General features: G+C 44.0%; 1 protein-coding gene across 1 annotated transcript in view; it reads right to left on the minus strand.

The window, feature by feature from the left end:
- Positions 1-5,356: 5,356 nt before the first annotated feature.
- Positions 5,357-12,676, minus strand: part of LOC111957564 (NMDA receptor synaptonuclear signaling and neuronal migration factor-like) — a 67,711-nt gene continuing 60,391 nt past the window's right edge. Inside the window, 2 exon segments of the mRNA XM_070437038.1 lie at positions 5,357-8,085; positions 10,025-10,100. Coding sequence (XP_070293139.1) covers positions 7,988-8,085; positions 10,025-10,100 — 174 coding nt within the window. The 3' untranslated portion in view covers positions 5,357-7,987.

Consider the following 12,676-nt stretch of genomic DNA (forward strand, 5'->3'; position numbering starts at 1 on the left):
CTCATTTTTGTTGTTGTTGTTATAATTCTCCCTCCCTCCCTCAAACGGCACTGACCACCACTGTTGGATAATGATTTTAAGATGGTGGTGATAAATTGGTCGTGCGGAAATGGCAATGAAGTCCTGTGCTGAAAAAAGAAATGAAAATCACTGTGTAGGAGGAGGACTATGATTTATAGTTCCTTTCTAAGATTTAAGGGTTTAACAGGAACAGTAAAGCCTTGTGAGGTGTGAAGAGTAGTGAAGTGAACCAGGAGGGTCTGCTCCTCAGTGTGTGTTCCAAATTGCAGTCTTTCCCCTATATTGTGCATTACTTAATTAGAGCTCTATGTGCCCTGGTCAAAAGTAGTGCACTATATACTGTTGGGAATAGGGTGCCATGTGGGGCGCATCCTATGAGGGAAGTGCAATGACGTTGTGCCTTTGGCAGAGCAGGCGCCAGGGGGGAGAGGCAGTATGCTGTGTAGTGTGGAGTATAGCACCCTTCATCAGTGAAGACAGCGGTAGGGGAAGGGTTGAAAGGGACGCAGTCTGGCTCCTCCGAGTGTGTCAGCCTGTCATAGGGTGGTGTGGAGCTAGATCACAGTTCTTACTGACCCTCATTTATACAGCCTGTTAATGCCCAGTGAAACCTACTACTTGGGAGACACACCAGTCCAGCTGTAAAATGCTTGTAAAAGCCATTCTTCACTCCACTCTGAGACATGCATGCACGTACACAGGCACATACACACACATTTTCAAGAGCGCTCTCTCTCTCTCTCTCAGCCAGCCAGTCAGCCAATCCTGTGAGTGCTCAGCACCACTTTGTTGTTGTTTTGCAGTGTTGGTCCCTTCAATTATTCACTGCCTGCTGTAACAACCACCGCTCCATGAAAATACACACTTTAGCACATCTCCTATGAGCTGACAACCTATAAGCACCAGCTGAAGACCAGCCAGAAAGTGTCTGAGATGTGTGTAAGAGATTGGGATTGTGTGTGTGTCTCTGTGTGTGTCAGAGTAAAGATAGTTTATCAACCATGGGGTTGTACAGGCGGAGAGGCGAATAGTGGAGTAACTGCTATGGTTACCGATCATTGTACCACTTATTCCCCATCTCTAAACCAGAAAAAGCTTAGAAAATACAAATTCTCTGCAGTTTGTGCAGGTTTTTGCCTTTGTGATCTTTCTCCTCCTTTTCTCTCCCTCCCTCCCTCCCTCTCCAGACCTCTCCTTCCCTACCTCCCTCTCCAGACCTTTCCTTCTCCTCCTCGCCCTCCAGACCTCTCCTTCCTCCCTCCCTCTCACCTCTCCTCCTCCTCCTCAGACCTCCCTGTCCCTCCCTCCCTCTCCAGCTCCCCTCTCCACCTAGATCCCCTTCCCGTCCCTCCCTCATCAGAGAACCCTCTCACTCCCTCCAATTACTCCTCTCCAGACCTCATCCCTCTCTCTCCAGACCTCTCCCTCCCTCTCCCTCTCTCTCCAGACCTCTCCCCTCTCTCCAGACCTCTCCCTCCCTTCTCCAGACCTCTTCCTCTCCAGAACCTCTCCAGACCTCTCCCTCTCTTCTCCAGACCACTCTCCTCCCGTCTCTATTTCTGTCCACTGTTTTTTTTCTTTTTCCCTGCTCTATTTCTGTCCACTCCATCTCCAGACCTCTCTCTCCAGACTTCCCTCTCTCCAGACTCTCCCTCTCTCTCCAGACCTCTCCCTCTCTCTCCAGACCTCTCCCTCCAGACTCTGCCTCTCATCTCCCAGACCTGTCCCTTCCCCCCTCTCCAGACCTCTCCTCCCCCCCTTCCAGACCTCTCCTCCCCCTCTCCAGACCCCTCCCTCCCTCTCCAGACCCTCCCTCCCTCCTCCAGACCTCTCTTTCATGTGTTTCATGGCAATATAGAAATAATGAAGACACAACTTGATTAGAATTAGATCATGTTTTTACTGGGGGAAAAAAACACTTTGAAAACATTTATACTGGTTAGTACCATTGTTGTACAATGTGAAACATACTGTACTGCTTGTAATGTTAGTTCAGTTACAGCAAGAAAAAAAAAATCGACTAAATTCTCATGATATACAGTGCCTTCGGGAAAAGTAGTCAGACCCCTTGACTTTTCCACATTTTGTTACATTACAGCCTTAATTCTAAAATTGATTAAATTGTTGTTGTTTTTCTAATCAACGTACACACAAAACCCCATAATGTCAAAGAAAAAACAGTTTGACATTTTTCTAATTAATTAGAAATAAAAACTAAAAAACGACATATTTTATATATAATGTAATTTAACTAGGCAAGTCAWTTAAGAACAAATTCTTATTTTCAATGACGGCCTAGGAACAGTGAGTTAACTGCCTGTTCAGGGGCAGAACGACAGATTTGTACCTTGTCAGCTCGGGGATTTAAACTTCCAACCTTTCGGTTACTAGTCCAACGCTCTAACCACTAGGCTACCCTGCCGCCCCTATATGTTTTAGACCCTTTACTCAGTACTATGTTGAAGCATCTTTGGCAGCGATTACAGCATCGAGTCTTCTTAGGTATGATGCTACAAGCTTGCCACACCTGTATTTGGGGAGTTTCTCCATTCTTCTCTGCAGATCCTCTGAAGCTGTCAGGTTGGATGGGGAGCGTTGCTGCACAACTATTTTCAGGTCTTCCAGAGATGCTCGATCGGGTTCAAGTCCAGGCTCTGGCTGGAACACTCAAGGACATTCAGAGACTTGTTCTGAAGCCACTCCTGCGTTGTCTTGACTGTGTGCTAAGGGTCGTTGTCCTGTTGGAAGGTGAACCGTCGCCCCAGTCGGAGATCCTGAGCGCTCTGGAGCAGGTTTTCATCAAGGATCTCGCTGTACTTTGCTCGGTTCATCTTTGCCTTGATACTGACTAGTCTCCCAGTCCCTGCCGCTGTAAAACATGATGCTGCCAGCACCATGCTACACCATAGGGATGGTGCCAGGTTTCCTCCAGACGTGAYGCTTGGCATTCAGGCCAAAGAGTTCAATCTTTGTTTCATCAGACCAGAGAATCTTGTTTCTCCTGGTCTGAGAGTCTTTAGGTGCCTTTTGGCAAACTCCAAGCGGGCTATCATGTGCCTATCATTTACTGAGGAGTGGCTTCCATCTGGCCATTCTACCATAAAGGCCTGATTGGTGGAGTGCTGCAGAGATGGGAGAACCTTCTAGAAGGACAACGATCTCCACAGAGGAACTCTAGAGCTCTGTCAGAGTGACCATGGGGTTCTTGGTCACCTCCCTGACCAAGGCCCTTCTCCCCCGAATGCTCAGTTGGCCAGGTGGCCAGCTCTAGGAAGAGTCTTGGTGGTTCCAAACTTCTTCCATTTAAGAATCATGGAGGCCACTGTGTTCTTGGGTACCTTCAATGCTGCAGACATTTTTGGTACCCTTCCCCAGATCTGTGCCTCGTCTTGGAGCTCTACGGACAATTCCTTCGACCTCGTGGCATGGGTTTTGCTTTGACATGCACTGTCAACTGTGGGACCTTAGACAGGTGGACTCCAATCAAGTTGTAGAAACATCTCAAGGACGATCAATGGAAACAGGATGCACCTGAGCTTAATTTAGACTCTCATAGCAAAGGTTCTGAATACTTATGTAAATAAGGTATTTCTGTATTATAAAAACCTATTTTCGATTTGTCATTATGGGGTATTGTGATTAGACTACAACATGTGGAAAAAGTCAAGAGGTCTGAATACTTTCCGAATGCACTGTACGGCYAAAAGTACACTACCCAGTGTATTTCCTTTAGTATCCTAGTATCAAATTCACCAGAGACATCAATCATTATCACTATGATAATTATCATTTTAAACAATACTTTTATCAAGACATTTGGAGATTCAACCTGACTAAAGATTTACAGTAGTAATAGTTATCACTGCTAAGATCTCTCTTTGACTTGTAGGATGCTACACAGATCTACTGAAAATGCAACGCACCGGCCCCTACATGTAAAGAAAGTTAAGTAAGACAGACAATATGAGAGCGTTGTGCGCCCCCCTCGTCCCAAAATACAATCACTTCCCAACATGAGGCGTCAGAGCAATCAGAGCTGCATCAATCAATCATCAAAACTCAAACAGCTTCCCAACACAGAGCAGAGAACCAAGCAACGGCTGAGTCCCAAATCACACCCTTTTCCCCATAGGRCACTGGTCAAAGTAATGTACTATATAGGGAATGTTGTGCTATTTGGGATGCATATAATCTCTCTGAATAAAGTGGCAGCAGAATCAATGTGGGATAAACTCATCAATTAAAAATTGAATGTAAGTTCATGGATATGTCTTATTTTCTTATTGGTGATGACAGAAGGTTTCATTTTGTATTAATAGAACTTGTGAGGCGTTGAAGATGGATGTCTTGATTTGTGTAATGATATTGCTCCTTAGAGAAATGGAAATGGCCATTTCATTGGCCAGGATGAGAAGTCAAACCACGATGAGCAGTCAGTGCATGCGTTGCTGGGTTTGGCTCCAGTATAATACATTACAGTGACTGCATTCCCTACTGAGTGCACGACTTTTCAATATAGCCCTATGGGCTCTGGTCAAAAGTAGTGCACTAAATAGGGAATAGGTTGCCATTTGGGACAYAGACACTAGCTCTCATCTGAATAAGACAAAACTTCTCATTCATGTGTCTTTTGTCGCAATTGTAAAGTTCTAATATCTATCCATGCAGGACATCTTAACTACCATCACAAATCACTTCTAGTGTGCCAACTCACAAACGAGATTGCGATAGCCTTCGTACAGTAAAGTACTCTTCTTAGCTTTCCTGGAGTCCATATACCATTTGGGACACATCCCACATATTATATATAAACCATATCTTAAAGCATAACCATACGTCAATGATTCATTAAAAATGATTTCATTTACTGTACTTCAATGTTCTCAATTCATTCATTGTACTCAATTAACTATATTTCCATTTCCCATTACAATCCTATTTGTGTTAAAACAGAGGCATAAAATATTGCCCATTGGATGTCTTTTGATACAGTTACAATTAATGTATTGGTAATTCTTAAACCTAATCTCTCCCTGGGTTTGCCTTAAAGACAGGTACCAGTGAAGACTGAGGAGAGGAGGAAGGGGAAGGCCAGCTACTGTAGGGTGTCTAAGACCACACACAGTAGGCTACTGTCTGTGGAGCAAGATACACACATCCTCATCTACTATAGCACTGTACCTCACATATCAAATGTATGTAAGGTAATGCTACGCTGTATGTCACTGCCTCTCTCTCTCTCTCTCTCTCTCTCTCTCTCTCTAATTCAATATCAAAGTGAGTAATGTTGGAGATTGCTGTGCCTTAGGGACAGTGTCCAGTTGGGACCAAAACAACACAAAACACATTTTCTAATAACAGTATAGGAAATGTTAAAAAGTATTTTGCTACAGGATATAGGGGTTGTATCCTTGGTGTCACACAACACAAATTAACAGTTTTGTAAAGGTACACATCAAACAGAGAAGTGAGTAGATATACAATAACCCATGTTAAAACGACTTCACAAGAGAGTAAAATACATGGTGTGCATCCCTCATTCTAGGAAGGTGAACAGAGAATTATTAGAAGTGTACACTATGTACCATCATTAATGAATACAAGCAAAAGTGGTCAAGGAATATAAAGAAAAGGGCCTCTCTCTTTTCTCTCTCTCCATATTCAGCATGTCCACACAGATCCACAGCTCAGTGCCACAACCCGCTGTGTTTCTGAGAAACACACACTCACACGTTAGCATGCATGCACACACAGACACACACACCCACACTCACACACCCTCACAAGGAGCAGCAAACACATTAGCTTATTTGCTCTGGTGGAACAGTTTAACGAGGAAATTTGAAAATCTTCCTTAAATTGTATTATTCTGCCACTTGAGCACAAGCAAAGGTTGGAAAGTAATCATTACAGGCTCCACAGAACTGCCCTACGTGTGTATATGACATGTACTGTATCACTGCTGATTTGTATCAAAGGCTGGACAGGAAGCCCATTAGTTAAGACTCAATAGCACAATACACAGGAAGTGGATGACAATAATAGTAAGAGGTTGGTTTGATATCAGAATAGGGTGCCATTTGGGACACAGACAAAGTTTTCAGGTAGGAAGGAGAAGGAGATATCACTATCCAATTTGTGTATCTGATCAAAACAAAAGTGGTGTTTTCACAGGAAGGGAGCAGTGTATTACAGATGTAGGATTCATTTGAGCCAGTTTGCTACAGCAGGAAATACATCCTACAGCAACAGGACATTTTAAATATTATGTGGATTATAATTAATGGACATTTTTGTAGGGGTTGATACATTTTTTGTAAGGGAAAATAAAGGCTGAATTTTCAATGTGGAAATGACAGATTTATGAAGCCTTTTTAAACCTCAAATACACTACAAGTTTTCAATTTCCTGTAACAGGGTGATCAAATGAAGATACTACATCTGTAGATATGATTCCAGTCATTTTGGTTTGTGCTATTGCGCCTCGGGAATACATCATACAAGCATGAAGTAAAACACATACAGGACAGAGAGTAAATGAAGCAGCAATACAAGTTAAATATGAGTAAATATACTGTAGATATAAAGATAATAACCTTTACCAAAATCAGTGTGACACAAGTCATCTAGGCTAGGTCTTGTCCACTTTCCATAAACCTCATGATAACAKTTATGTTTAGTTAACAATGTAATGCAGAGTAAGACAGAAGGGTCACAGCATAAGGGTATCAGTCCCTGGGTGTGAACTACAAGAAAGAAAAGCCTGTGTCCGTAGTTCAGAGTGTCACTAATGAATGCGTAATGAGTATTATGGCTCGATTCAATCCGTATCGCTGAAGTTCAGCGCTATGGTAAAGGTAATTTCCCATTGAGCTGACATATGCAGCGTGTGCCGTGAATGCAGTCTCTGCKAACCCGGGAACATTGCCTTTAAATTTCAATCGCGCTATAGCGCGATACGGATTAAATTGAGCCCTTAAGCTACAATTGACCTAGTCTATGAAAAATCGTATCTATAAAACAACCTCCCTCATTCACACACAAACATGTGCACAGTCAGACATAAATGGTTTCCCTGACAACTACTGTAAAATCTCAGATTCTATGTGTTGACATAGAGGCTGGGTGGAGAGGATCGGAAGTAGCCGACAGACATCTCCGTACTATTCTGTCATGACGGTGAGGTGACAACCGCTGCCAAGTAATAAACGAGGGATAGCAGTAACCCTGAGTTATTCAATTCAAACAGTCCATAAGAAATACCAATACAGGTAGTTAGAAATAAAAGCTGTGTTATGTATAGATACTTTGAATTATTGGTATACTCTCTCTTCTATTTGTGGTAGATGTATAGATATTGGAAATCTATTCTCTAAAGCTCTGAAAACAACCAACACACTTTATAAATACATTTCCATCCTAAGAGAGATCTACGTACTTTTCTGAAAAAAAAAGCTTTCATCCATGTACCTCCTAGTTCACACAACAGACATGTAGGTAAGGGAGAAAATCTTTCACCATCTCTTCTCCCTTTTCACAGTCTCTCTCTTCCCTGCAGCTGCTGCATCTCTCTCTATGACTAATTTAAAGAAGACTTGCTTGGCTCCCGAGCTCCAAATCTAGCTCTATTTTGTGTCTCTTGACACAGAGGCTAAAGGATGATCTCTCACTTCTCTCTTTTACCTTCTCTCCCTCACGGGTTCTCTGTCAGTAGAGGCATTTGGTTGAGACAGTGAAAATGGATGGGGGGAAATATACAGTTCACCTCTTGACAGTAATTGCTACTGCACTTGGTCTGAGAGCAGAGGATTGAAGCCTCCTCAGTGAGCAAAACTACCTGAAGCCTGTCGTCCACCTCTTCAACAGAGCGCTCCCGTCCAGGACCTCTCAAGGAAAGCCGTCACCATAGGCTATCGGTGATGAGATACACAGCCAATAGGCTGACAAAGGTCAGAGGTGAGCAGTGTCACAAAAGGTCATCATATTCGAGCATCTTGGCGTGCTGGCGGGTTTTCCACAGGCGGAATAGACGGAAGTCAAAGTACATCTCGATCATCTCCTTACCTACGGGGGGGGGGGGGGGGGTGTGGGGGAATGGATAAGTACAGATTAATTTATCTTCACCTCTCCCCTAGCTAATCTTTTTTTGTAAAGGAAAATAATCAACGTTTTTCTCTACCCAAATAGCTACTCTCAAACGTTGATTGAAATATAGTGTTGATTGAAATACAAGTGTTTATGTACTGTTGGGGTTAATGAAAGAATGGAGGAGAGACAAGAAAGAGAGAGAGAGCGGTGGAGAGATAGAGGGGCCTCGTGGGTCGATAGAAGAGAGGAAAACACTCAGTGGAGATAATTATACTGAACAAAAATATGCATTATGTAAAGTGTTGGTCCCATGTTTCACGAGCTGAAATAAAAGACCCCAGAAATGTTCTATAAGCACAAAAGGCTTATTTCTCTCAAATTTTGTGCACAAATTTGTTTACATCCCTGTTAGTGAGCATTTCTCCTTTGCCAAGATAATCCATCCACCTGACAGGTGGGTCATATCATGAAGCTGATTAAACAGCATGATCATTACACAGGTGCCCCTTGTGCTGGGGACAATAAAAGGCCACTCTAAAATGTGGAGATTTGTCACACAACACAATGCCACAGATGTCTCAAGTTTTTAGGGAGAGTACAATTGGCATGCTGACTGGAGGAATGTTCACCAGAGCTGTTGCCAGAGAATKTAATGGTAATGCCGCCTCCAACGTCGTTTTAGAGAATTTGGCAGTAAGTCCAACCGTCCTCACAACCACAGACCACGTGTAACCGCGCCAGCCCAGGACCTCCACATCTGGATTCTTTCACTGTTGGATTGTCTGAGACCAGCCACACGGACAGCTGATGAAACTGTAGGTTTGCACAACCAATTCATTTCTGCATAAAACTGTCAGAAACCGTCTCTGGGAAGCTTTTCTGCATGCTCGTCGTCCTCACCAGAGTCTTGACCTGACTGCAGTTTGGCATCCTAACTGACTTCATTGGGAAAATGCTGACCTTCGATGGCCACTGGCACGCTGGAGAAGTGTAATCTTCATGGAGGAATTCCTGTTTCAACTGTACCGGTCAGAGAGCGTGTATGGCATCGTGTGGGCGAGTGGTTTGCTGATGTCAACGTTGTGAACAGAGTGCCACATGGTGGCAGTGGGGTTATGGTATGGGCAGGCCTAAGCTAYGGACAACAAACACAATTGCATTTTATCGATGGCAATTTGAATGCACAGAGATACCGTGAGGCCCATTGTTGTGCCATTCATCCACTGCCATCACTTCATATTCAGCATGATAATGCATGGCCCCATGTTGCAAGGATCTGTCCCAGTTCTTCTATGGCCTGCATACTCTGTCCCATTTCTTCCATGGCCTGCATACTCACCAGACATGCCACCCATTGAGCATGTTTGGGATGCTCTGGATCGACGGGTATGCCAGCTTGTTCCAGTTCCCGCCAATATCCAGCAACTTTGCACAGCCATTGAAGAGGAGTGGGACAATATTCCACAGGCCACAATCAACAGCCTGATCAACTCTATGGAGAAGGAGATGTGTCACGCTGCATGAGGAAAATGGTGGTCACACCAGATACTGACTGGTTTTCTGATCCATAGATTAGGGCCTAATTTATTTATTTCAATAGACTGATTTCCTCATATGAATCTTTGAAATTGTTGCATGTTGCGTTTAAATATATTTTTTGTGTTGTTGAGAAGTAATTAGCATGACATCAATAAGTCTCAGGGTGAAATGATTGATGAGGGGTGCGTTCAGAGCTCAGGAAGTACAGACTTGTCTGCCAGCGTGTTCACTAATGTCCTGTTCATCTCAGTCTGCCTTGCTAGGTTTGATTAATGTTCAATATTTACATCCAGGGAACAATGTACGGCAAAAATAAGACAATGGAAAATGCATGTGTGTATGTGTGTGTATATGTCTGTGTGTGTCATACACTCACCCTGTGCAGACAGCTCTAGCGGGGATTTGAATTCGATGGCATGAGGTCTCATTAGCCTCTTCAGATTGTGGATTAGCTGTGGAGGAGAACATTTTACATATCAAAACACCCATCTGGCAAAACAGACAACCTCTTGAGAGGAGAGAAAAATGTTCTGTTTACAATAAGAACAAATGCAGACATATTGCCACCCATTCTCTTTACAAAGGAAAATAACTGTCAGTTGTACTTCCAAGAGCAATACAACTGAAAAGGTCAAAATGTCATAACATCAGATTAAAATAACGGGAACAATGGGACGGGGGCAGAGTGAGTCTTGTGCATACAGCAGAATGGGAAGTGACCTGTGTTTGTCTCATTATCTGCTGTTGGGTGAGCTGTAGCGGGGCTGTTGTGTACGAGGAGAGTGCTTATTGCTGGAGAGAGCCTGTCAGAGCACATTACCTTACATCAATCTCTCCCGTCCCTCTCCTTCCCACATCTCTGGCCTCTCTCTGCATCTCCCATCTCCCGACACCTTCCCTCTCCTGCCCACTACTCTGGCCTCTCTCTGCATCTCCCATCTCCCTACACCTCCCCTCTCCTSCCCWYTWCTYTGKCCYCTCTCTGAATCGCCCATCTCCCTACACCTCCCCTCTCCCGTCCCTCTTCTGCCCACTTCTCTGGCCTCTCTCTGCATCTCTCCTCTCCCTCTCCCTCTCCTGCCCACTACTCTGGCCTCTCTCTGCATCTCCCATCTCCCTACACCTCCCCTCTCCTCTCCCTCTCCTGCATCTCCCATCTCCCTACACCTCCCCTCTTCCTCTTTTCTCCTGCCCACTTCTCCACCTGCTACCTGCACCTTCCCGTCTCCCCGCTCCTCTGCAACTCCTCTCTCCGTGCACCTCTCCTCCCTTCCATATATTTTCCTCCCCTCTCCCTGCACCTCTCTTCCCCTCTTCTCACCTCCTCTTGCGCCCTGGGGTCTGGACCAGCGAGTGCCACCACCCCATGGTGCCTCGCAACCAATTAACATGTTTTTCCAGGAGCCAGTTTCCTCTTTGCTGACGCCATTCACACAGCAGCAGCAGCATGCTGAGGCACTAAATCAATCTACAGAACCTCTGGGGAGTCTGTGTGTGTATGTCTATGGATGAGGTCATGGTTCACGGCCCCTAGTGAGACTCTGACGCTGCTAATGTAACGTTCTGCAGGGTTATATTAACCTCAGCTCCCCTGACTAGGTTGACAAAGATAAACGACAATCCAGCTCATAATTAGTTTGTACCCTTACAACCTGGTCACTGTTTTAATTGCAGACTGGAATACTGTACAACAGTAGGATTTGGTCAGCAGACATCAGCAGACCCAATGATTAACAGAATCCAGAGGAGGAACTATTTGTTTTTCTTTTGTCCTTTGTAGACTAGAGTAATGATTACTCGCCAAAAGAAGACAGTGATTAAATCAAATTAAAAGAGCGGAATGGGCTGTTTAATTAAAAGAAGCGGTATAACAAAGTAAAGGTCTGTGTCCCAAATGGCACCATATTCCCTATGGGCCCTGGTCAAAAGTAGGCTAGTTGTAACGGTAGTCTTCGTCCTCCTCGTCTGAGGAGTAAGAAATGTCGGACCAAGATGCAGCGTGGTGAGTATCCATTTTAATAGGAATACGTGAAACAAACAAAATAACAAATAAACGAACGAAGACGCAACAGTCCCGAAATAGTGAACACTAAACACAGGAACACACAAACAGGAACAATCACCCACAAACCACAATACAAAACAGGCTACCTAAATATGGCTCCCAATCAGAGACAACGACAAACACCTGCCTCTGATTGAGAACCATATCAGGCCAAACACATAGAAATAGACAAACTAGACAAACAACATAGAATGCCCACTCAGATCACACCCTGACCAAACAAAACATAGAAACATACACAGCAAACTGTGGTCAGGGCGTGACACTAGTGTACTATAGAGGGAAAAGGTTGCCATTTGGGAGACACCCAAATTCAAGGAGATAGAGTTGAGTTGAGTTGGTCGTTCCACCAACTTGTTCCAAAAAACTTTCGATTTTACCTAATTTTAACATTCTGTCATAAAGAGTACATGTTCAACTTCATAAAAACATGTTTTCCAATTTTAAATAAAATATTTAACAAAAAAAGAAGAAAAAAAAGAAGTGTAAGTGCCAGGAGTAGCAATGTTGACTGTTACATGGTTCATCGTAAAAGGGTTGACCATAACAGGGTTGACCGTAACAGGGTTGACCGTAACAGGGTTGACCGTAACATGGTTGACCGTAACAGGGTGACCATAACAGGGTTGACCGTAACCGGGTTGACCGTAACAGGGTTGACGCGTTAACACGGGTTGACCGTAACAGGGTTGACCATACCAGGGTTGACCGTAACAAGGTTTGACCGTAACAAGGTTGACCATAACAGGGGTTGACCGTAACAGGGTTGACCATATCAGGGTTGACCATAACAGGGTTGACCATAACAGGGTTGACCGTAACAAGGTTGACCGTAACAGGGTTGACCGTAACAGGTTTGATTGTAACAGAGTTGACCATAACAGGGTTGAAGATTTAATCTTAAATCAGACATAAATCCCCTTGTGACATGGAAACTTAAAAAAAAGAAATTGCTAAAACACT

This window comes from Salvelinus sp. IW2-2015, linkage group LG33 (assembly GCF_002910315.2).
Source record: "Salvelinus sp. IW2-2015 linkage group LG33, ASM291031v2, whole genome shotgun sequence".
Taxonomy (NCBI): Eukaryota; Metazoa; Chordata; class Actinopteri; order Salmoniformes; family Salmonidae; genus Salvelinus; species Salvelinus sp. IW2-2015.